We start from the raw sequence: 26,092 nt of genomic DNA on the forward strand, positions 1-26,092 counted from the left end.
AGAGGTATTTCTTGTCTGTCTTGTCATTAAAACAATGAATACTTATTTTGAGCAAAATACCTTTATAGATCCTGCTCAGTCTGTAAAAGCTGTTAAGGGTGTTACTGGAGCCAATTCCCGGCCCCTCCCCGCCCCCCCCCCCCCCCCCCCCTTTTTGGTGGTGTTTTTTTTTTGTTGCTGGTTTGGTGTTTGGTTTTTATTTTATTTTATTTTATTTTATCCTGTCACTGGATTGCTAGGAAGTCACTTACAACTGCTGCCAGACGGAGGTCTGAATTCTGATTTCAGAGGCATATTTTTCCATTTAAAAAAAACCTTACTGGTGTGCCTTTGTGTTTCAAAATATTTGAGTCTTGTGTAGCTGGCATAAAACATGAGCTCAAGCTGTTACAAATGTTATTTGATTGTTCATCTCCTTCTATACAGGATTTAGTGTTTACTTAGATGTTGTGTTTTCATCTCAGTTCCAGATGGTCATAATTTGCGAGCTAGTGTCTTCCACTGACTGCTTTGTAGATTTCATTTTTTCCTGTGCCAGAGAACATAGATGTGATATAACTCTGTGGAATATTGTGTTTCTTTTGGTGATATGTTGGTGACGTTACTATTTTGAGCTCTTCTAGTAGTAGATAATTTAATGCTGGCTACAGTATGCAGTTTGATTCAAATCCATTTATATTTTGGATTAGAATGTATTTCAGTGCAGTGATGTATTAAAATACATGTGTTTGGTTTATCTCTTAACTGTACTTATAAGTGGCAGAATGCCAACTGACTTGGTGTTTTGAATGGTGTTTGTAGTTTCTTACCTCCCCCTGAAAACACATTGTTTGACCTTTCCATTCTCCTCTTCTGTTTGGGAATCGGTGCCTATTTTTGTACTGACCTTGTACTCCATAAGAAATTTCTTTTTTAGTTTCTTACTAAATGATCAAGCAGTGTCATGTTTACCTGTTCATGGAGACTCTTGCTATGTTCCTACTCTCATATAAACAAGTGATGGGATTTAAGAAAGCAGGAACAGCTACTCTATTTTTGCAGCTTGCTGCTTTTATTTTTATTTTGCCTGTATGTCAGTCTTAAGGTACCCTCTTCAGAGGTTTTTTTCCTGTGATACAGTCTCACATATTACTGTGATTGATTGGATATTATTACTGACAGTTTGCTATATAGTGGGGTTTTTAACCGTTCACAGTCAAAATACCCCCAAGGATGAGAAGTGGGAAGAGGGCGGAGACTGGGAAGGTGTATATTTGCGTTTTCCAATATACTGTATCTCTGTTGTTTTTCAAAGCAGAAGAGCAAAGGTGAATTTAGCTGTGGAATATTTTTCCGTATTAGCTGAGGGTGGAGACCCTATTTCTGGATCTTTTTTCTTTACCTATGAAAATCTTGCTACTGGCTTCACCAGCAAGCTGTGTAAAGCATGTTGTGCAGCACTGCAGATAGTGGGAGAGTCTGTACATAATCTGAAGGTCAGAATGGGAGTTGGAGCTTGCAAATCTGAAGTGCAAGAAATTTCCATGGAAAGGAGGGGTAAAGGAAAATCCATGTAACTGTTTCTGCTACGGATAACCCAAAGGACTTAGGGTATTGAAGGCCATACTTCTAGTCATACTTCGTAGTCATCTGCGTTCAAGAGTGTTCTAAAATTTAAATCTTTTGTTTCATCTTTGCTGGTTTTAAGGCTTATAGGCAAACTCTCTTCACTTAATTATGCTCTAGGGTTAGAGATCTGCACAAAAGCTTTTCAGAACTGCTGGGTTAAGTTTTGATGATCTAAAAGTTGCTTTTTTGCCCGTGACATCTGAAAAGAGGGACTGCACTTTAGAGATATCAGGCGGTGGTTGTTCTATACTGAATCATTTAACAAGCTGCTTTGTCGGTCCTAAATCTCAAACTGTTGAAGAGACTTTTGAGCAAAGCACAATGACCTGTAGCAGTATGCCTGGTTAAAAAACCATAATATTTATTTTAAATAGAAGAATTTATTACAAGATCCACATGTTTTTAGGATCTATTTCCATTTTACATGTGTTATCAGAATTGAAGTAACCCATGTGGAAAATTTGATGGTGGTTTTTGCATGTCTGCATTTGCTTCTGTTTAATGTTCTTATTTCCACTTGTTAATGTTATAACCTTCTGAGGCATATTATAGCTATTCTGCAGTGCTAAGTGCTCTTGACTCTGGTGTAGCTTTTCAAATGACCTGTGTTTCTAACTATGTGCTTTCACACCTATGTAAGTCAAAGTAATATCTTGAGCGTTGTCCTTCTGTTTGCCCCGATTTATAGAAGTTGATTTCTCAGGTCGTTCGTCTTTAGAAAGACTGCCTAGGAGATAATGGAATAAAATGTATGATGAAAAAGAGACCACCACAAATGCTTAGTTTTTACCCACTAAAGGAACCTATTGGGGTTGTTTTTGTTTTGTTTAGTGTTGTTTTGTCGTTTGGGTTTTTTTTGGAGGGAGGACTTTAATTTAAAGATTTTGATCAGAAAGGTTTTTAAACACCTCAATAGAATCTAAAAACAGAAGATAAATTTTTGTCCTGATTAGGTGACAGCTAAACTTTGCAGACAAAGTGACTGCAGTCAATTATAAATTTGAGGTGAGCTTTAAACCTGCAAATTCAGGAACTAACCAGGCATCTGGCTGCTATTCACAGAGCAGTTTCTTAGCTGAAGATGCAGTATAGGTGTATGTTTAATTTTAAGCTATTTACAACCTCTCTGGTTCTTAGGATGATGGCAGAGGTATTTTACCCTTCTTCCTGTCCTAATGACTGTGTGCCCCAGAAATTCTGCTACTGTTGCTGTTTGAAGATTAAAATATTCTGTTTTGGTATCTTCAGTCTTCACCTAGGATGAATCATAAGTGGAAAATGGTGAAAAATTTGTATTCATTTCTTTGCTGATGCCCCACTGTTGTGTCTCTTTGAATTTTTGAGAACCTCCTGTCTTGTTGCATATTTTAAATGAAATGACAGTTGCTAAGCCAGTGACCAGTATAAGTTCAAGATAGGTCCATTTCCTTGTCTCGGCAATCACATATTTTCATTTAATGTGGAGGGCGAAAGCAATTACTATTTAGCAAAAATACATTGTAATCTTCAATACTGTAAGAATTAACGGAAGGCTAATATTAATGGAGGATTGTCTCTCACTAGTGTGAGAACTTTTTTATCTTTTTTTTCCCTTTTTATCTTTTTTCTTCTTTTTCTCTTCCTTTTTTTTTTTTTTTTTTTTTTTAAATGTGAAATACAAATCCAAGGCAGCTTTCAAAGGTTTCGCTGCTGGTAACTGTTTAATGCAATTATTTCCATTATTCTTGTCTCTGTTTCTAACAGCTGTTTTTAAATGCTAACAATAAAGTGGCAGACAAGAGTGAGAAAGACCTTGCCAACAAATTACTGACAGAAATGAATGAGGACCAGGTACCTACCTAACCTGTTTTTTGCTTCAGTTCAAGTCAAGACACAATCACAGGAAAATTGATTCCTGTGCTTCACCTTAACCATCCTCTTTAAGCCTTCTGCGGCAAGAGGAACTTGTGTTGTTCACACATCAGTATTTCTTGTCTCTGGAAAATAATTTTTCTGTATAAAAGATTGAATTCAATCTCAGTTTTATTAATCTGCTTCAAATTGCAGATATTTGCAATACATTGAGTCTCAGTTATGCTTTTTTTAAGGAAAAGGTGAAGTACATGAATGAAATCGAAATAAATTCTATCAACGTGGTGGTGATTTTTTTTTTCCTTTCCTTCCTTTTCCTCTTTTTTGCTTCTTTGTCTCAGCACTGTGGTGTTTTGGATTCTGGGGCCTTGTTTGTGAATCTCAATGGTTGTATTTGATGTCCTGATTTTTTGCTTGTCATCAAGAACAGATGTTCACAAAACAATGGACAGGCTGAATCAGGGAGGTAGGAATAGCCTGTTGTTTTAATTTTCCCAAAATATTGTGGGAAGTTTCATATGTAAATTGTTGTCGCATTGATTTTATATTAGAATGATTTGTTCTGAGTAAAAATGTAAAGAAACACTAAATACAAGGTATGGTAATCTACGTATTGTGCTTCTAACTACCAGCTTTGACTTCTTTTAGAAACTCAGTGTAACACTCTAACCGCATGCAAATGTTTCTTCACATCTAACACTATCTTCTGATTCTTGATACTTTATTTGCAAAGTGTTTGATACAGTATTTCAGAGATGATGAAACAGAGTGTGTTTGTTTGCACAGTTTGGCTAATTGGGTTCACTGATGGATGCAAAATAGTACTCCAACGTTTTTGCCCTTAAAACCACCATAGAAATATCAATTTAAATGAGAATTATATACACCACCACCCCCCCCCACCCCCCACCCCCAGAAGATGACTTAGATTGGAAGATGATGTTAATCAATATGATGAGGCTATGGGTGAGGCAGCCACCTACTGTGCTGGTGTGACTTATCTCTTATAATTTGTGTGTGTTATATTGGCATGTAGGGACTTGGATGGAAAAGAAAACACTTTACAAGAACTGCAGGTGCGCTTGTCCAGCAGCACATACACACATACTGAAAGAGGCTTCCTAACTTGTTTTCCTCCCTCCCTCTTGAGGTTGTCCATTAGACGCATGAGGAAAACCTGTTTGTCCATCAGAATATTTGAAGTGCAATGTGTGTTGTGAATGCTTCTCTCCTCTGGAAGTATGTGGTTAGTTGTCTACTGTTACGTGATTCCTTGTAGGCCATGGGGTTATAACATTTAGACTGGTGGGGAGATGATTTTTGAAGCATGTTAGCAAACTCTTGGTTTCCTTCCTGGCAGGAGGGCACAGTATAGATTTTTGGAGCTGAACTGTCCTTATGCATTTGTGTGTAACTTTTTTACCTACTAATTTCAGGTGTTTCAGGGACACCTAGACTGCTTGGCAGTGTCAACCATTCAAGCCCTCACAGCAGTAATGCACAAGTCTCCAGCTGCTAAGGTAACAGTATATATGCAGAGGTCTGTTTGCTGTAAGCTTGTTGATCTTGCTTCTAGTTAGTGTTTTTATCACAATATCTTGATAAACCTTGCCAATGAAGATGAGCAGATGGTGTTGATGCATTCCTGCCAGATAGGAATAGCTGATTAGCATCCCTTATCCCTTTATATGTGTCTAATGACTGGACACTGAGCCATCTTTCTATCAAAACTGCAAGACCAGACAGTTATTGACAGTTGCAACCTCTATAAAGGAAGTACATAATTACTTGTCCCATGAGTATGTGGGGTACAGTTAATGGATATTGGCAGGAATTGTCAGGCAGGAGCTTGTGTTGTAGTTTTATCATGGCTTTAAACTAACTTGGGATGGTATTGCCGTCCAAATGGTCTTGTTGTTCCCCTGCCTGTCCTTTGTAGTTATTGTGGTTTGATAAACGGATAGGTTGTGGTTAGTTTGTGAATCTGACTGGAAGCTAAGGCTACAGAAAAATAGTGTATTTGCTCTTTGATTACTGAGTTCATTAGAGTCACCCTGTGGTTGAATGATTCCCTAGTCTTAGCACAGGGAAAGGGTTGTGGATACACAGTGGAGACTAAAGGAAGAGTGGGAGTCATTCAGTTTGGTTGCCACTTGCAATACAGTCTGCATGATAAGTGACAGGCTCAGTTACGCTCCTCCAGAGCATTACTCAGAGTGCTTATTTTTCCACTGACTCTGGAAAGCCTGGGAAGAGTTTTGCTGGAGGTGGAGGCTGGCTGTGATTCACAAAGGGTCAGTAAAGTTTTCAGTTTTACCTCCACTGCAACATAATGTATTTTTTCTTTCCATATTTACTTAAGCAATCATCTCACTTCTGTTGACAGATCGATCCTTAAAAAAAAAAATCCAACAAAACCCCTCCAACTTCATTTCAGTGCAAAGTACAGCTGGGAAAAGAGTATCCATCCAAGAGTGTGATATGTTGGCTGTTAACTAACTAAACCATAAATGGATGCTAGTTTGGATTTTGCTACTTGACTTCTTTTTTTTCTTCATGTAAAACCAATTTATTTTCAAAAAACTTCTCTGGAACACTTCTCTAGTTTTTGAAGTGTTTAGGATGGGTGGCTTTTAATCAAGCTTGTCGAGGAAAAACTTTAACTCAGAAATTAATATCTGAATACTTGTAATTCTCAGGGTAATCCCTTCATTTCAGGCTATAGCTTGCATTAAAAAATGAAGCTATTAGTATTTTGTGGTAGAATTATCATGTTGATTATACACAAGCAATTATATTCTTGTATAGGTAGTTACTAAAATGTAACTTTGATCTTTTGTTTCTCTGCATGCTGCAGGGAGATCCTTCTCATCTGCAGTGTGCTGGAGATAGCACAATGGAAATACCAAAAAGAGTCTTCTGGCCTGCAAAACATTATTCTGGCATTCCAATTTTTTTGTGTCTAATATTGTGTTAAATTAAAACCTGCTGCAGTAGACAAGCAAATCTTGTCCATTTTATTTGTTAGTGAGACTGGGATTTTTATCCTCAGGAGGTCTTCAAGGAGAGGATTGGTTATGCACACATATATGAGGTACTAAAATCGCTGGGTCAACCCTCACGGGAATTGCTGGAAGAACTCATGAATATGGTGAGATGTGCTTGCTTTGAATGCTGAAATGCTTGTATCTCTTCAACAGTATTTCTATCCCTATTTTATCATATTTTATGTCTGAGTTTTCTGCTGTTTTTCAGGCTGTTGAAGGTGACCACATGGCTGTTGGGATACTAGGCATTAGTAATGTCCAGCCCTTATTGCTGCTTATCCAGTGGCTTCCAGAACTAGAATCACATGACCTGCAGATTTTCATCTCAAACTGGTTGAGGCGAATCTGCTGCATTAACAGACAGAGTCGTGCCACGTGTGTCAATGCAAACATGGTCATCCGTATCATTGAGACACTAAATTCCCACTCTGTACTCCACTGTACTTGTGCAGAGAACCTGATTGCCCTTTTGGGGTCTTTGGGGAGCCAGTCGATGGGCTCAGAAGAACTGCTTCAACTAATACGGCTCCTGAGGACTGAGGAACCAAAACAAGCTCACCCTTACGTTGTGCCAGTGATGCGAGCCATTCTAGCAATGGCCCGGAAGCAGGGCATGGCTAGTGCCTTGCAGTATTTCAACTTGTACCACAGCATGGCCGGAATTGCTGTTCCATCAATTCATAAGTGGCCAGGCTCTGCATTTTCTTTCAACGCTTGGCTCTGTCTTGACCAGGACCGGGTGGACCCTAGCGCAACTAGCAAAAGCGGCAAGAGAAAGCAACTCTATAGGTATAGTTTCTATAACTACTTCAGCAGCACAAATCTAGGTCATTTGTTCCCTGTGGCATATGGTACCCTATGACATGTGGTACTTCTGCTTATCTTCATAGAATGCAATGTATAATGCTTGGTTTGTGAAAGGGAGTAGTTTCATCTGTCACCAGAGCCAGGCTGTTACAGGAATAAGCATGTTTTTTCTCCAATATAATGCTCTGTTGTCTACAGTTTCAGTATCCATAACTACAAATTGTGTTAAAGTTCATAGCTTAAACAAACAAAATATAAGAAACCCCCACCCCAGAACAGAGAAGCCTTCTCACTACGTCTTGTAAAAGTAATGAGATCTGTTTTCTGTAGGAGAGCACAGTGAAAAGGGCACTTTCGTTTGCTTACATAGTAGACATTAACATGGCTGGTTCTTGGTATAATTTAACTTTCTGGGTACTAACCTTCAACAGCAAACAAAATGCAGAATGGGGGAATACTCGTTGAAGGATCTCCTGCTCATTTCAGTCCATTTTACTGCACTGCAGTTTCAGGGGAAATATTGAAGAATGCAGCTCTAGTTGTAACAGAATTAGTATTTTCCAAACCCTTGTGTTTTAGAGTGTTACTTCTATTTATGAGTAACCATGGTGGCAGGTGGAGACCCTTTTGGATTCCATGGCTGCCCTGTGTATTTGCGTAGCGCAGCCCTGATGAAGGGTGCCGCCTGATGAACTGCCACAACACACTTTCTAGGTTTGTCAGTGTGGCCCGCTAATGATCTTAAGTAGACTGTAGTTCTAGAAAACCAATGTGGAATTGCACTAAAGAAAAAAAGCTGTAATTGTATTTTAGTGTGATGATATACCAATAACTGACTGGTTTTCTACCATTTTATGTATGATTTTAAAGACATTATTCTAGTTTTGGGAAACTGGAACAGTAGTGTATTGAAATTAATACAAAAAAGGAGATGTTTAAAATTGCAGTTTCAACTTGAAATGTTAAACACATACCTGAACCAAAATAATTAAAAATTATCTAGCTGCTATGTTTTATGGTGTTTGATTGTGAGACAGCTTATATCTGTTGAGGTTGTTTATCACATTCATGCTTTCCGAGTGTATTTGTGCTTTATATCAATAGATGCAGATATTAGTACAGTAGTTAAGGCATCCACTTGGATTAACGGTGCCTAAGGGTATGTAGCAGGTTTGATAGCAGTTCACAATTTATATAATTTTGTTTTGGTATTCAAGTGCTTAAAAAATGAAAAGTTTCTCAAGGCAAACTTGTGCTTACAGGGCTGATTTGTAGATAGCTGCTTACAGCTGATTTTCTTCATTATATGTGTGAAGCAAGATATATAAGAATGACTACATTGGAATCTGGCACTAAGGCAAGGTTCTTTTTGATAGATAATCACAGGTAAAAAAATCACAGATGACACATTGTTTTACAGTTTTAATGCAGATTTAGGTATAAAATTAAACATTGAACTTTCTGCATTTTCTAGAAGAGTTATTTCATGTGCTGTTTTGGTGTTTACAAAAAATAAAAATCTGTGTATGACACTATGATGTGAAAGGAAGGAAATGGAGAAAACAGATCTACTAACTGTAATAGTAACGTCATGAATCTGCAATAGGAGTAGCTTTACCAGGGGCTGATGGCCACAACTTAATTGACAGAAAGTGGCACCGGTTGCGGGCCAGTCTGTTTTTTATTACAATATTGTACTTTCAGAGATTGCAGCAGGCAGGACTTTGCTTAAGCTGTGTGGGTCAGACTTGAAGCATTACTTGTTGGGACTGAGGTTATGTTTTCATGTAAAAGATGGATGGTTACAAGCTGCTTTGAGAGCTTTGTGGATCACCTTTGGCCTGCCTGTCCTGTGCCTTGGGGTCCCTTCCTTGAGGCAGTTCTTTGGCTTGGCTTTTTTTTTTTTTTTTTTTTTTTTTTTTTGAACAAGAACAACAGCCAGTCAAACAGTAAATATTGGACCAGTGACAAACAGCTTAAGTTGGTTCTCTCCTTAATGAACATACTCTTAGATGATTTCCAATAGTTTTGATGAAGTAAGTGATTGTGTGTTTTGTTGTCTCTTTATGCAGCTTTTTTACAGGAAGCGGTATGGGTTTTGAAGCATTTATTACGTGCTCTGGGGTACTGGTGGTTGCAGTTTGCACAAAGAGGGAATATGCAACGGTGATGCTACCTGACCATTGTTTTTTTGATTCTCTCTGGGTAAGATCTGATACTGAAAAACATTTTGTTTAGGGTTGTACTGTTAGCTCAAAAGTCAGTTTTTTGGTTGTTTTACAAATGGTCTGTTTTGTCATATTGAGATCATTCATTACATTAGAACAGATCTAATCTTGAATAGCGCAAGCAGTTTCCATGTAGAACAGTGGTTGATTGAGCTGAATTATGCCTATATTATTAGGCATTTGTTATAGATAAGCTGGTTACAGGACAGTACTTAGAGATTTTTTTTTTTAACATGCAGACTTTTTTATATTAAATTATAACAAGCATACGTGGCTGTGGTGCATGTGAATGAACAAAATATGCTACTGTTTCTGCTTTGCCCTTTTCTGTTCCCATACTTAAGGACTGATGTGCATTATCATAAAAGAGCTGTATCTGTTTCTCTTCAAAAACCTGTTTATGTGTAAACCACTTTAAAATAGAAGCAGCTGATAGGTGGTCTTTTCTTCTTCTTGATGCTTTTGGATTTATTGTCTGAAGTGGTTTCCTCACCAGATTAGTAGAGAAGGAAGCTAAATATTTCCATACAGTCATTTCACTGCTTTGTACTAATGACTGAATTCTTTTATATCACCTAACCAGCACAACATAACTATTGTTCACATGCCTGGAAAGAGGCCCTTTGGTCAGAGCCTTGTGTACATCTACGTCAATGGACAGCAGAAAGTCTCTGCCCCACTTCGATTCCCTGCCATGAATGAAGTAAGTTCACCTCCTGAGTCATACCCCTGTTGTGATGAGCTCTCATGGAACAATGAGAACATAGTTGCCTTTTCTAATTTGGAAATTGTATAAGAGTTTAAGATGGCTTAGCCTATTGCTAATAAGCTTCTGTTCAACTTTGGACAGTATCCAGAGTATCAATTATATAATGAAGCGTTAATTAATGCTTGTTTAGTTATCTCAATTTAAAAACAAAACAAATAAAAAACACCAACTTGATTAGATTGTGGGGGTTCCCTCAAAATAATTACCTGAGCGTACTGACATAATTTGAATGAAATGTAATAAATCACAGCTCTCCCTGTAGGATTGGTGTGACAGTACCCAGTGAGGAATATTCACAGTTGTTTTCAGCAGTAGCTTTTCTTACTGGTATTTTCTCTATGTTCCCTTAATATGCTAATCTTACACCTGCTTTGTTAGCTGGATAAGCAGGTTAATCTAATAATTTCAAGTGTGTACACAATTAGCCTAAAAAAACACACCAGCCATCAGAATGAATATGTGTCATGTTTGGTTTACTTTGTAAGCATTGTCCATTCTTTTTGTGGAACAAATCCATTTTAAACAGGGCTACAACACTAAACGTTCTTCCCTCTTTTGTAAGTTCTAATTTGGTACTTGTTTAATATGTTGAGTGAATACTTAAATTGGACACAGTCATAGTAAAATCAGTATAACGCTTAAAAAATGTGAGTAAATGTAATTTCAATTGCAAGATAAAACTCTGGATTTTGGCCCATTTGTAGAATAAGCACTGTAAACATCAAGGTAGCTAAAAGCAAGACAAGTAAGCTTCCCATGAGAGCATCTATTTGGGTGAAATAACTGATACAAGAAATGTGCAGTAGCAGATATGCTGGGCTAGTATTTTGATATGTAATCCAGAAGAGGAGTGTTTACCAGGGTATCCAGAGCACCATCCTTCCTGCCTCTGCTCCTGCCACAGGTGACACAACAGCTGAGGTAACCAAATTGCTCTTAATTGGAGCAAGGGCACTCTACTCTTGTGGTAGATATATTCTCTTTTTTTGGCCTACTGTGCTGTGCTGTACCGGGGCATGTTGGAATTTGTTGCTCTCAATTTAGTTGGTTTAGTTCAGGTTTGCCAGAGAGAGTCTTCAGATTTACTTTGTAAACTGGGAAAAAAGGAAGTTAGATTTACAGTATGTGTTTTGGTTTTTTTTCTTCCATGTGTGACTCTTCAGTCTTTTACTTCTTGCTGCATTGGTTCAGCTGGTCAAAGAACAACAACTCCTCCTCCATCTCAGATACCAGATCCGCCTTTTTCCTCCCCTGTTATGCCCCATCGGACATCACTTGGGGGCATTCTCTCTACGGGAGGTTGGGGTGGGATGCTTGGAAAGCCAGAGCTCATCACCAAGATGATCTCAGCAGGGACTCAGGACAGTGAATGGGGATGTCCGACATCTTTGGAGGGCCAACTTGGATCGGTTATCATCTTTCATGAAGCACTACAACCTCCTCAGGTGAAAGCATTGTATTTAGCAGGTAAGTGGTGATTGTACTAGTTTTAGTGGCATGAAAGGAATGAGTTATGGAAAAGACCCCACTGAGCTTTGCTCTACACAGACACATAATGAAGAAGTTACAAACCAGAAGAGCTGAAGAGCTGACCTAAGTGAGAGGGCCTTGTAACAAACAAGCTTAAAAATGGAATAAACAACTTTTTATTTTAAGTATTTTCATTATAAGTGTTGTTTAAAATGTTATGTTTGCATGAGCTCATCTATTTATTTTATGTACAGAACTGCCAAAATCAAAATGTTAGGTAGTATTTTCACTTGTAAGTTTTTACTTTTTTGCTACGGTTTTCCTACATGTGAATTTACAGTTAACTCTTTAAAGTATTACTCTTGTTTTGATAGGGTACTTAAAATTGATTTATGCTTGAGGATTTCTCCACAAGAATCAGTTAATAATTAAGGGGCCATTTAAAAAAAATACTCTGATAAGCTATGTCTTACAATTCAAGGTGTTAAGGTATTAAATTCCATAATGACTTGACCTTGTTAAAGATGAGCATAAAACCACTTCTGTCATCTAAGGGAAATATTTTGTATTACTAAACAAAATTATTTTGAAAATTAGTCATTTTCTGGACATTTGGGCTTGATGACAAAGAGATTGTTGATGAATATGAGATAGGCATTTGTAAAGTCAGAAACTTTAGAGCTGTTTGAATGTATAGAAAACCACCTCTTTGTATAGTTGTAGCTTTTTATCCACCTCTTTGTATAGTTGTAGCTTTTTATCAAGAATGTATTTCTTTTTAAGCAGACCCTATGGAATGAATGATTTAAGTCATAGAGACTACTTCAAAGCATGTCTCAAATAGGTATGGTTCAGAGTGTCCTATTTGTTGTTGCAACAAAGTATAGTAGTATAAAATTTGTGAAGGTCATCATCAATATCCAGTGGACTCCTAAATATTTACATTATAAATATATATTTTTTTTCATAGGTCCAAACTGTTTAACTCCATGGAAGTCTCAAGAAGCTGAAGTAGCAGATCTTCCCAGTAAGGTGCTGCTTCATTATACACCAAAGGTATGAAACAATACATAATTTCTCTTTGATTGATTACACAGTGTGCAGTAACTTCACAGTATGTTCTAGACAGTCTTTTTTTTTTTTCTTTGCTGTTGCTGTTCCATAGAACAGGTGACCTTGCCATCTTTATGCTGTGGTTATTATGGGAAGATAAGGAGCAGCGAGAGCTTTCTTAAACTATAGTCCTGTGCAGAGATAGTAGGTTTTACTCTTTTTCTTGGCAAAAGGGCAGAATTACCTTGTACAATTTTGAATGTTAAATCTGAGATAACATTATATGATGTTCCAAGGGTTCCAAATTGTTTAAATACTTAAATATCAGCACAATGTCACTAACTTCCTGAAATATATGATGTGTTTCATTCAGAAATCTGAAGTGTTGGAGGATCTGTAACTTGTTTCCTAAATGATGTTGTAGCCTCTTCATTTGTTTAACAGGCCTGCAGAAACCCAATTTGTCTTGACCTGTCTGCAAATCTTTTACATGGAAGACTAACTGGAAACAAAGTAGTGAACTGGGACATCAAGGTAAATGCATACCGAGGAAGCAGAATCTGATGTAAATGACAGTGGTTGTGTGTGTTCACCTAACTTTTGGAATGCTGCAAGTTGTTATCATAATGCAAAATACAGCATGGTTTTGTAATGAGAATTAATGGGTTAATGCTGTAGCCAGAGTACTGTTACATTACATCTATTGAGAATTTACAAGGGCTAGCTACTGCTCTTAATGTCATAGATAATGCATTAAGATATTTTGGGGTAGCTGACTGCTCTTCATCATCTGTTCAATGCATGTTGCGTATTGAAAGCATTTGGTCATCTCTAGGGGATTCTGTCATGGGTTTCTTACAGTCTTAAACTCTAAATTAGATGAATTTAGGTTTAAGTTACCACTTGTACCACTTTTTTGCAGTGTTAGTCATATGAAAAAAATGTTATTGCAATGCAGTCTAACTTCAGAAAAGGTGTGGAGTTAAAATACAAGAATCTAGCATCTTTTTAGGAGATAAGTTAATCTAGCTATCTTACTTACTTCTGGTTTGGGATTGGCAGGGCTAGGTGATCTCACAGTCCAAAAGCCTCACTTCAGAGAAAACGCCAAATACTCACTGAAGTGGGATACCTAATTCTGTCTCTGCTTACATGAGTTGTCCAATATATTTTCCTTATTGTTGGATATATTGGGTTATCTGATTCTTACAGGCTATGCAAATCATCTTTGCTTAACTTCTGCTAGTAGTTGCAATTACAGCACTACTGTTATATTAGTATTGGAGCTTAAAATTTAACAATTTCTGGCTAGACCTGTTTCTAGTCTCATGCTCGAACATTCTGTTATAGCAAACCTGACCTATATTTTGGTCGGTCTTTGTTTTGTTTTCTTAACCAACATGTAGGGCCCTTATGCCCTTCTGGTTAATCAGTTCATTTCTTAGTCTCATGCCCCTGACAGTTCAAATCTGACTTTATACAACAGAATTAAAACTTGCGATTTGTCAAATTAACACTGCCAATGAGATTTAGTATTAGTGGTTCAGACTTTCATGGTGCTCCACAAACAGAATACCATTTAGGCAAGTTACATGTCCGTTACTTATCTTCTGTGTAAAATAGTAAATGGTCTTCTACTTGCTAGGTCATGGAGAGGAGGAGGAAACAGTGAAATGCACGCCAGCTTAATAAATATCTTTGTGTACCTGTCTGCTTTTGTTCCCTGATCACTAACACACATTAATATAAAAAATCAGTCAGGCTTAGTTCTGTGCATGAAGAAATAAAGTTGTTTGGACTGACAGTTTGGTCCAAAACCAATGACATAAATAAGGATTTATTTATTTTAAATTTAGATTGAATGTATCCAGTACTCTTTAATAGGCAGAATCTTTGATTAAGGACTGTTAGCTTTGAGAAAAAATAAAATCCAAATCTGAGTGTAGGAAACTTGTGAGTAGAGTGCCACATTTTTTTTTTTTTTGTCTTGAGGAAAAATGTATGAGCAAATAAATACGAGCTGGTCTTTTTTATTTATTTATTTTTAAAGAACAATGAACAATCAACTGTACTGGCACACTAAATAAGGAAATATTGTTGGAGCTACACTGTGCATAAGCTGACTTGTGGACAGTAATGATGAGAAAATTTAGAAACTTCCTAGTTAATTTTGCTGATATGAATAGTCTGAAAATACTGCAGTTTGTTCTCTGTACCCAGTAGTGGGAAGAGGTGTGGGTGAGGAGTGTTTGTATCTCTAGCTTTATGGGAAAATAAGAGTAGAAGTTTTAAGAGAATCATTCCTTAACAAACATGATGGGGTTTAGCACCCTCTTGAGGAAGACTACACTGAGGAAAAAGTTAATGCCTTTGCTGCTGTATTGTGGGTCAGACAAATTCTGGTTTTCAACTTTAAGTTGATTTCCATTTCCAAAAACTGCAAGACTGTGATGCCTTTTGTTTAGCTCAACAAACATAGAAAGCTACATCCATGAGACCAATTTTACAGATTTAAAAAAAACCTCTTAATTTAACTGTGCAGTTTTGTTAAATTTACCTTCGTGGGCTAGAGAAGGGGGGTGTCATCATAAAGACACATGGATCAGAGTAACAATTGAAAAAATAGAAAATGATGGAGAAAGAAAGGATGATTTTCTCCACTTCTCCCCAGTATTTTTGGCTGGGAAGGGAGAGTGATATCCCACATTAATAGACTGGCTTGCAGGATATTGGGTTTTTTTGGCTGTGAAAATTTTACTACACAATAGTTTTCAATTGCCCAGCTTAGTCCAATGAATAGGTGTCTCTGACTAGCTTGCCGAGACCCTGTTTTTTTAAGTGACATTGTAAATCACTTCTAGAAATCTTCTGATTTGAATACATTGTACCTTACCACAATAAGCATTGTTTGAAGTCTTTTGCTATCCCAGCTTGGGCAGGGAAAGGCGGCTTAGGAGACGTGAATTTTTAAAAGAGGCTTAGAATTGAGGTATATGTAAAGCTACTTTAAAAAAAATTAATATTTTTTTTAAACTATCTGAAGTTGAAATCTTGCAGTAATAAAAGTAAAACACAGGTGTGCATCCTCTTTTCTTACTGCTTGCCGGAAGTAACTTAGAAATCTGAAAAATATATTCTTCCCATTTTTAAAATATATTTAGCAGAAGGTTCTAAGATCTGTATCCCTCAGTTTCCCATGTTTCAGTTGGGGGAGGAGGAAGAAATGTAAAAATGCACTTTCAAAACAAGAGCTGACAGGAAGGTGTGTGTGTAACTACAGTGTCTAAAACTTGCGCAGCTCTTCTTAAACAGTGTTTTAAACTAGTTTGAAAGTGGCATGTTCTGATTAATTTGTGAGTATGTAAGATTTCTTGTATTTGGAGTAAATTTCTGTTACATAGTTTAGGGGATTTTATTTATGATTACATTTTTCTCCTTTTCCTCTTGATTTAGGATATGATCAACTGTATTGGTGGAGTAAATGTGCTGTTTCCATTGCTGGAGCAGATCAGTTTTCTCGGTGGGCAGATGTCTGAGAAGTCTGAAGGGGAAACTCTACCTCCAGAACTAGTTACTCCTGTAGAGGGAGACTGGGTGGTATTGTCATCCACCAAGGCGTCAGGTAGGAAAGTATACTTGAACTGAAATAATTTTTAAGCTTGATTTTTAAAAGCCTTCCTGTGAATGACAGGAAGTAATTTTATTATGTGCTTGCTTTTCTGGAGTACCTATGTAAAGCTGAAAGCCTTTCTGTTCCTAGATATCTGATGTAGGTACTGAGCACCAGGGGTTCAGCACTATGTAAAATTAACTTACTAGTGTATTTCAAATGTAGCTACATTTGAAATAGCATTATTTTTCTTTTCATCTTTTACTATTACATTAGTGTAAAAGTGCAGGCTTTTAATTTCTGTTCTGAAAAGTTGTTCTGATTATTTTGAGAAACTACGTTTGATGCAAAGTCTACTAATATCAATAGGAGGAGCTTTCCTACAATTTTAGTGCTGGGTCAGACAGCCACACAAAGACTTTGTAGGGTCAGAACAGTACTGTTTAGCCTTTAACCAAACTTTTATTTTCTTAGGAAAATGTTCAGACTCCTACCTCTTGAACACTCTATCAGATTTCAGTATTTTTTAAAAACAGGAAGGAAGCTTTGAAAATAGATTTGTAAAAACTGTGCTAATACTGACAACGAGCTTTGATCTTGACAAAAAGAACTGGGAAATAAAACAACTGGGAAATAAGACCTTGCAAGGAAAAACAGCTTTTTTGTGTGTGTGTTAAATATGAAATGGTAAAGTAAAAAAAAATACATCTTTGTCTCTTAAGTTTTTGCATATCATGGCTAGAAAGTGTCAGTTTGTAACTACAGAGGGAGAATAATTACAGCATATGTAAAAGGTTGTAACTGAAGAGAAGTTTGTCTGTAACCTACAGCCAGATGGATGAAGCAGCTGAAGTCAGGACCAGGGTCGCTTTGTTCTGGAGTGGCATGGAATGAATGTGACTCTGCACTGGAAGAATCTAAAGACAGCCTACAGCTAGGGAACAAACAGAAAAGGAGTTGAGAAGTTCAGGAAATAGTGAGGAATATGAACACCTGATTTTACTTCTTCCCCTCTACTTTTATGCAGTGGTCCAGCAATAAACATGAGGCTTTTGGTACTGTTCTGTTTTGCAGAAGCCCGCCTGGAGAAGAACATTGTTGCAACTTTCATCTTGATGATAAAACACTTTATTCAGAGACACCATGTTAACCAAGAAAACCTCATTCACTCCCATGGAGTTGCCACCTTAGGAGCATTGTTACAGAAGGTGAGCAAATTTGAGAAACAGCCTTCAGTAGTGTATTACTTCGAATTCAGTCCTGATGACTTCAAAACATTCCTAGTTTGGCCGGATTGTGAGGGTCTTCAAAGGTCTCAATACATGTTTTTCTTTCTTGTGTTTCTGAAAACAAGGAGGTGTGAGGAGTTGGTCTTGATCTGCTAAGTGAAACATGGTGTTTTGTCTTTGTTTCATGTTCTGCCTTTTTTTATTATAGATACTGTGTTGTGTGATTATTCAAACACGACTGGTTTTGTGTTTCTTGTATTGCTTTAATGGAAGCAGACATTGCTGTAATGGATAAAAGAATCTCAAAATTTGGTTTTAAAAAAATATAAAGGATTGTTTAGGAAATTGAATATTTTGAGTGCTAATGCCTGTTGTTATTTTGAAAGGTGCCAAGCAACTTAATGGATGTGAATGTACTCATGGCTGTACAGCTGTTGATAGAACAAGTCTCAGTAGAAAAGAACATGCAGCTTTTGCAGCAGATGTATCAACACCTACTTTTTGACTTCAGTATCTGGAACAGTGGGGACTTCCCCTTTAGAATTGGTGAGTTCTTCAAGTTGGGCAACTGCACAAAGAGACAGTATTCTTCACTTGACATAAATAAGTATCTAGGTTCTAATAGAAAACTTCATATTGTAGGGCATATACAGTATCTTTCTACAATCATCAAAGACAGCAGAAGACTCTTCAGAAAGAAATATGGTGTGCAGTTTCTTTTAGACACGCTCAGGATTTATTATGGGTATGAATTTTATCTCTTTTACCTCATTTATTGTATGTGGCTTTTTCCCCCATTGTCCTAGTGAGAAAACTAATAAATAAAACTGCAGGCTGGCTTTTAGTTGATTTAATTGCTGCTTTTCCTTGGCTTTAATTTTTATGATAGGATTCTATAAAATATATGTCAATGTTAATGCTTGGAAGCAACATCAAAATTACAAAATGGAGGATTTTTACCATTATGAAAAGAGAGGATGTTTATAATTTTAAATTCTTTTATATCCTTGTGGAATATTGTACTTACTGAACTAGGACTTTCTTAGGAATTTAAAAGTTTAGCTTTCAGTCTTGGTGATTTATATCTGCTTATGAATATACTTATGTCATGGAGAAAGACTGGCTAGAGACCTTGCTTTTTCCTTTAGAAGGTGGGAGGGGGGAACCTGAAATCCTGACCTGTATCAAGTCAGTACAAGTCTACATTTCAGGGCTTTTATAGCCTTAGTAAGTCTAATTTACTATTGGTTATTACTATTCAGTTGTATTACATCTGTAAAAATTGATAGCTCGTGCCATGATATCTGGGTAGATGAAAAATTACAGAACTAGCATGATCAAATCGCTATTAATGCGTCATGAAGAGCTTCCTTAGGTTGTCTTTTTCGGTGTATAGGAGTGGCTGCAAAGACAGTGATTTGGCTCCTGATGACCTTAGAACAATACGGACATCCCTCTATGGACTGATCAAATATTTCCTGAGCAAAGGTGGAACACATGAAGAAATACAGAGCATTGTAGGATACATAGCTGCCACCACTGAGGAGGAGCAGGTATCCAGTATGGCATAAATTAATAGTTTAAACTGCTCATGTTCTGATTTTTCTTCTTGGTGTTTAGAAATCTTGTCTTGTGTGCTTAAAAGGGGTGGGTGGGGGGCACATACGCACAAAAAAAGACCACAAGCAAAGTGTTAATTATGCCTGGTTCTGTTTAGTTGTAGTTGGGGTTGGTTATAGAAGCACATCGGAAACCTGACTAAATGCTCTGCAGCTGGCCGTATTTTTGCTGGTTATTTTTTTTCTCCTGAAGAGGGCAGAAAGCACATGATGTGTAATACTGGCATTAGGAAAGTTCTCTTAGTTTACCAAACCAGATTAATTGGGCTTGAACTGGTCAGAAATTGTAATGATGCCATTTCTATTTTGTAGACATCAACAGAAATTGAACTTGCTTTGTAGCTCTAATTACAGTTTGATAAGTTGTTCTCTATATAGAAAAAATGTTTCAAAAAACCAGAATTTTAAACGCAGTAATATTGAGCAAAATGTTTATTTTATAGCAAGCAAAGAGTAAAATTTAAAAGCCAATAAATTTTTCCCTAAACAGACCATGAAGCCTGAATGAACTGTGGATTAATTTAGTTGTCTTAATTCTGCAGCTCTGTGGAATTCTGGACGTTCTCTTCAGCCTACTTCATTCTAGCCCAACTCCAGACCAGCTTTTTTTATTGCTTTTTGAACCAGGGAATGCTGATATTCTTTATGCACTGTTATTGCATCAGAGGTACTCTGACAGGCTTAGAGAACTTGTGTTCAAGGTAATGAATTGAATTATAAGTTCTTAAATTAATCAATTGAATGTAAATTTGCATTTTTCAATGGTCTGACTGCAGAAGTGTATGTAATTGCAAAGATAGTAATCATCAAAGTTTTCATTTATTCTTCTGTCTTCTGTTATGGTTTTTTTTTACTGCCATAGTCACAGTGGAATTGGTGTTCTCTTGAAGTAAAGTATTTGGATCTTTAAAAAAAATAATAGGTCCATGTTGTTTGAGTTAGCGTACAAAGTAAACCTGAAAAGCAGTGGACCAGCATGTTATATAGTGCACAATTAAGTTTAAGAGGTCTGGATGCTCCCTTGTTTTTATTTTGCATTTGTGTGTACTTTTTCTTGCAGATAGTGGAAGAGATGCTGAAATGTACTAAAGTTTATGAACGTAGTAAGCACCGTATGAGACTCAGAGAAGTGGGATACTCTGGACTGGGACTCCTTCTGAATGAATCACCAGTTACTGTTTCTCTGATTAAAAACCTCCTTAACCAAGTTCTATATGCAGGTAATTGGCAAGTCTTGTGTCTACCATTAGTGCTCAGAGGCAAACATACTTGGTTTTTTGTTAGGAAAACCAGAACTGTTACCTTACAAAGCTGTTCTATTCAAAGTTCCCATTAGTTTCAACTAATGTCTTCTAAATTTACTTCTCTGAAGGTAGTTCCTTTTACTACCCTTGGCTGTAAAGGTGACCTCCAAGGCAATTTTAAATATTTAGCTGTTACATTCTTTTGCATGACACTGTTTGTATTGTTTTTTCTTTCTCCCCTACAGATCCTGCTGTGAATTATAAAGATCTCATAGCTATAGTGCATCTGGCTCATAGATCAGATATAAATGTGAGAGTGGTTATCTGTAGAAAGGTTAGTTGTCGTCTTTAAAACTTGAATACTGTTCTTTAAGACCATAAGCTGTACAGTGTGGTATCTTAATTATTTATTTGAGACACAGTGGTGGTATTTGTTGCTACTGTTTCCTTTAGCAATTATTTATGTTAAAAATTAAGCACATCTGTCACTTAATGTTGATTATTTTTTTTTTATTCAAGTCCTTTTAAAAACCGAACCAAAAAGCAAAGCTTCATTTTTCTCTAGAAGATTCTCTTAATTTTCTAGATTCTCATGATTCTCTAATAACTTGTATTTTCTACAGGCTGGAGAGAATAGACTCCTTGAATTACTGAGTTTTCTCAAAGGATGCTTAAGACAATGATAACAGTTTTGTTTGTGTTCTTAATACATTATTTTGATGGAAAATATTATGGTTCAAAAGAGTGGTTGTGGATGCAGGGAAGAGACAGGAAGAAGCGGTGACTTTTTCCTAAACTAAGTGCTCTCTGGCTCATATAATTGGAATTAGTACTCAACGTAGCTGTGAGGCACTAATTGTCTATTTAGGTTTCTCTAAGTGAAAAAAGTGAAATGATGATGTACACTAGTGGCAAGCTATTAATACTGTAGCTTTCTTAATTTTATCTATTTAATAGTTCCTAATCAAACATACTTTCTGTTTTAAATTTTCTTTTTTTTGTAGTGGCTGAATAGGATTATTAGTTGTGATAACTGACTTTTGCAAGAATTGTTGCAGAAGAGTGGCTGAAATGTGACACTTACCAGTGTGCTTTGATAGCTTTTTTTTTTCCTGCCTACTCCTGAGAATTTTTTCTTTTTTCTCAAAACTCATTAGCAATCATATTTCTAATGAGAAGAATGATTTTGTGGCTTCCTTGCTTATTACTAACCAATTGTGGCTCTTTTGCAAGGTTCTAAAAAAATGCAAAAAAGTTGTAAGATCATGAAATGTCTAGTTGAAAAGCTAGAATGAATGCAGTTACAAGCTAAAATTAATGTGTAGGTATGGGATATCTTCTCGTCTTTAGGTTTTGCACCTCTTGCATTCCCAACTGGATGCAGCACAACAGATTTCTCAGCAGCTGGGCTGGCAGGACACTTTAATTAGACTGTTCCTGAAAGAAAACTCAGAGGTCCGGATTGGCTTTAAAGAGAACAGGGCTGATTCCTCAAGGGAAGAGGAAAAAAAGCCTCCTGCTGAAGAGCTTCAGAAACAACCTGATAAGACAGATGGAGATAAACCTGGCAGCTTTGCATCTGTTAATGGTCTGTTTGATCAGTGGAGTTTAGAAGACAACAAATCCCTGGATGTCCCTGCTCATTTCTCTGTTATGCCCCTGGAAGATGCGCCTACAGCAGAGATGTCTTTTAGGTCAGAGGACCGTGAAGAATTGTGGCACAGTAACCCTTCACATTTGAGTTTAGATCTGTCCAGTGTTGACTCTTACGAATTGGGTGACATGGTGAATCAGATGACAGATAGCCAGCCCAGCACACCATCACCTACAGAGAGCACAAAACCATTCTCTGGGCACCATGACAAAGAGCTGGGTGTTATAAACGACATGGGCTTCACTGCTGATCTTTCGCTATTTGAAAACCAAGGAGTAAGTAATTCACTCTCGACGCAGTTAATTTATCCAAATGTCTGCAATTCCTTTTCATTTTTTTAATCATCTCCCTAGTGGATAATTACTGTCCTTTTTTTTTTTTTCTTTTGTCCCTCCCATCTTCCAACAGAAAAGTAAACAATATAGCACTCTTAGTGCTGTATATATAGTAGGGATATTTCCTTTTGCTGTGTGCCACCTTTTTTGGTTATCTAGTTGGAATAGCTTTGATGTTAAAAAAAAAATAATAATGAAACCACAAACAAACCAAGAAAAAACTACAAACTCCCCCGCCTCCCTTCTGTATTTCAACACACTTTAACTTCCAAAGGAGGTGTGGAGCAGACCCGCTGTGGAAAAATCAAGGGTGTCTAAAGGTCAGGTTGAAATAATGATGTCAAAGTGAAGTAAGTATGTATTACAACATATAAGCGAGGCAGAGTCTCTTATATATATATTGCCTTTTCATATATTTAGCAATTGGTCTTTAGACTGCAGAGTTTTCAGAAATGCTGAAGCGTGGAATCATAGGGACTGTGATGAACGAGAAACATCTTGAAAGTTTTTCTAGACTAGGAGGGCTGTAAATATTTCTCTTCTTTTGTAGGGGGGTGATAATGAACTCATACAGTTACTTACAGACATCCTGCTGTGTATAATGTGGAAAGGCATTGAAAAATCTGACGATGCTGCTTGGATTGAGAGAGGACAGGTGTTTTCTGCGCTGACCAAACTGGGGATATCTAATGAGTTGCTGCGACCTTCAGATGAAATAAAACTCAAGTGAGTGTACACTTCAAGGACAGGCCCTTTCATCCCTTTTGAGGAAAAACAGAAAAAGTAAGGGGCATTAGTGAAGCTGGGGGAGGGGTGGGTGTTTCCCGGCAAGATGTACTTGTCTTTCCTTTCTCTTCACATGCTATCAGAAGTATATTCCGCTGCCTATTTAGTAGTGTCATGTGGCCATAAGGTTTTGAAACTGTATTGCAGGTTTCATAAGCCTCTCAAAATCTCTTTTACCTCATTGGCTTATTGAGAAGACTGCCGTTAAATCACTGCAGACTAAGAGCTTCAATTAAATACTTAATTGGATTTTTTTAAAGCCACTTACACTTAGAACTTGCAGTAATTGCTCTGGGATTTTGTTTTTCATGCAGCTTGCTGGAGAAGATGTTAGAATGGTCAGTCACTGACAACAGAGATTCAAAAGCTCTGCCTACACATGCTGAAAATGCCTTCAAGCTCTTGCTGATTGTACAAGATTTCCTGCAGGCAGAAGGACTAGTTAATTCAAATTTATGGACAGAAAAGGTACAGTAACTGCATAATGGAGGGACGGTATATAGCCTGAAATAGTAATGAAACAGTTGTCAGCTTGAATACAGTCATCCCTTCTAGGCATATGTTTTGAAACTAGATATTACAGAGTAAGGGTTCGTAGTGCAGTGGATTAATATTGCCCCTTAGTGAGTAAAAAAGTGTGAATATTTACTACAGGGAATGTAGTTCATTGTGCAAATTAAGTAGGCCTGTAAGTCATACTCTTTATTGAAAATCCTGGTCTCTTCAGACTGGAAAAATACTTAAAAAATGCAGGAGCTAATGAAACTGTCAGTTGTAGCCTAAGCAGATTTTGCACAATTTATCAGTATGTATGACTCATTGCACGCCCTGAATAAAAGACCAGTGAAAACTCTTGCTCGTCAATTGCAAACTGAGAGATATCACTTTTGGACTGTGACCCATAATTGGAGTTTCAACATGATTTTGTGCATTTGTATGCAAATAGCTCCATTTTATATATCAGAAATGTGAGGTCCGAGGAAGAAAATTACTAGAAAAGACTTAGTAGTAAGGTAAAGAAGCTTTCTGTCACCTGGCTGTTTCTTCTGCCTTCTTGACATATGTTGTAGGCACCCATAATTTGCCTCAATGTTTATGTGACTTCTGGCAGTGGTCATGCTTCCTTCACTGAGTTGTCCTTGCTTTTCTGTTTTTTAAGGCTAAACGGGGAGAGGCATTGTATGGAAGCCATCATTATATCTTGATAAATCCTTAAAAGAAATCAGGTTCTTTAAGGGTGTGTCTTTGTAACTGTAATGTTAACAGTTGTTGACACAGTAATTCCTAAGCTGTTCTCCAAATTGTCTCCTTATAAGTAAATATCACTTAATCTTAAAGCTTTTAAATTTTTGTTGATCTAGCTTTGTGAAATCTAGGTAGAAATGAGATCTGAACTTTAGACCAATGAGAGTTGTGCTTATTGCCAACTCTGAATTGAAAATAACAGTACTTTCATACATTATCTTCCACTGTGTCTGAGGTGAATTTAAAGCAATGTAATATTCTAAGCAGGACAGTTTTCAGTCTGCCACAAAACCATTCATGTGATTCTGGGGCTTAACAAAAGAATGATTGTCCATTTGAGTAATTTTATTAGGGAATGTGTCAAGGTATATTAGTTTTAAGCAAACATGTCTGGAGAGTGAAATGTGCCATTTCTGTTGTGAATACATTTCACAAAGTTTGTATTGTTTCTTGTATGAAAAAACTGACAGAAAGGAGTGCCTCCTAAGTTATGTTTTTTTATTTTTTAAAAGACATTAATAGTTGTTACGAAGTTTCAAGCATTTGCTAAATCAGATCCTCATGAAAGAAGCCTTGTTTTCCTTCTAGGGCACTGTACATGCTGCTATCACTGGTAAATTATACTCACAGTACAGTCAAATAATTTAAAATACAAAGCAAAAGAATGAAATAAAATCCTATATATACTGAACCCAGGAATTACAATTTGGTATGGTATCTGTGCTATTAATAATAGTGTGTTTTCAAGTGTAGTAATCCTGCTTGTGAAGTCTCTTAACTTTTCTAAGGAAATGGCATTTACTGGAGTTAAATTATAGGAAAAACGTAAGTATATATACTGTATGCTGGTTTTGGCTTTATTCAGGGGAGATACTTGAGTTAACGTGCTGTGCTAGATAGATTTTTGTAGTTGGGAGTTGTTTCAAATTACTAGTTTAACTGCAGTGTCCTAGGATAATTTTCTGGGTTTGGGTAAGTTAGAAGTGTGAATGCAGCCTCTTCTTCGTGTCACCAGTTGGAGTAGCTGTTGTTAATTTTATTTCTTGCAAATGTTCTGTTTTTACAATAGCTCTTGGAAGAACTAGTGACTCTCATGGATAGCCTGTCAGTCTGGTACTCTGCTGGCCTAGAAGCAATTAGGCTTTCACAGGTGCAAGTCCAGTTGCTCCTTGGATTCATTGCACAAGATAACTTACAGGTTTGTTGCAAATTTCTCTAAGTGGTACTGTGTTTTAAGTGCATGTTTGATGTAAGTGTTGTGGTTTATGAGGGAGCTGCCCATACCAATGAGTAGACTGATGGGCGTCCTTCATCCTTCGGTAGGGAAGATGTTTTGTTAGTTCTCACCAGTTGCCACCATCTTGTCAGTGTACACCTCCTGAGCGTGAGGTAGAGGACAAGCTGTTTGAAGATGCAATATATAGGCATTAGTGGCAGTAAGGTAGTGATTCTGATCATGACTTTTTGTTTCTACCATAAAATACATTTAGCAGCACTTTCAGGTTTATCTACATTAAGTGCACGTGAACCCGGACTG

General features: G+C 37.0%; 1 protein-coding gene across 7 annotated transcripts in view; it reads left to right on the forward strand.

The window, feature by feature from the left end:
- The window catches only part of NBEAL1 (neurobeachin like 1), a 91,249-nt gene that overhangs the window by 33,027 nt on the left and 32,130 nt on the right, over positions 1-26,092 (forward strand). For 5 of the 7 annotated variants that reach the window (XR_005829486.1, XM_040604962.1, XM_040604963.1 and 2 more), the window contains 21 exons: positions 3,352-3,438; positions 4,896-4,979; positions 6,512-6,610; positions 6,715-7,295; positions 9,386-9,518; positions 10,125-10,244; positions 11,474-11,777; positions 12,751-12,836; positions 13,278-13,367; positions 16,287-16,455; positions 17,518-17,651; positions 18,059-18,218; positions 18,315-18,417; positions 19,069-19,225; positions 19,834-19,992; positions 20,352-20,511; positions 20,781-20,869; positions 21,886-22,464; positions 23,075-23,250; positions 23,625-23,778; positions 25,625-25,753. Coding sequence is in view for 6 of the 7 variants with exons in the window: in XM_040604962.1 (XP_040460896.1) it covers positions 3,352-3,438; positions 4,896-4,979; positions 6,512-6,610; positions 6,715-7,295; positions 9,386-9,518; positions 10,125-10,244; positions 11,474-11,777; positions 12,751-12,836; positions 13,278-13,367; positions 16,287-16,455; positions 17,518-17,651; positions 18,059-18,218; positions 18,315-18,417; positions 19,069-19,225; positions 19,834-19,992; positions 20,352-20,511; positions 20,781-20,869; positions 21,886-22,464; positions 23,075-23,250; positions 23,625-23,778; positions 25,625-25,753 (3,753 nt within the window). In the remaining variant the exon portion in view is untranslated. The remainder of the gene's footprint in view (positions 1-3,351; positions 3,439-4,895; positions 4,980-6,511; positions 6,611-6,714; positions 7,296-9,385; positions 9,519-10,124; positions 10,245-11,473; positions 11,778-12,750; positions 12,837-13,277; positions 13,368-16,286; positions 16,456-17,517; positions 17,652-18,058; positions 18,219-18,314; positions 18,418-19,068; positions 19,226-19,833; positions 19,993-20,351; positions 20,512-20,780; positions 20,870-21,885; positions 22,465-23,074; positions 23,251-23,624; positions 23,779-25,624; positions 25,754-26,092) is intronic. The other 2 variants (XM_040604965.1, XM_040604966.1) reach the window with 1 other exon arrangement.

Source organism: Falco naumanni, chromosome 8 (assembly GCF_017639655.2).
Source record: "Falco naumanni isolate bFalNau1 chromosome 8, bFalNau1.pat, whole genome shotgun sequence".
Classification (NCBI taxonomy): domain Eukaryota; kingdom Metazoa; phylum Chordata; class Aves; order Falconiformes; family Falconidae; genus Falco; species Falco naumanni.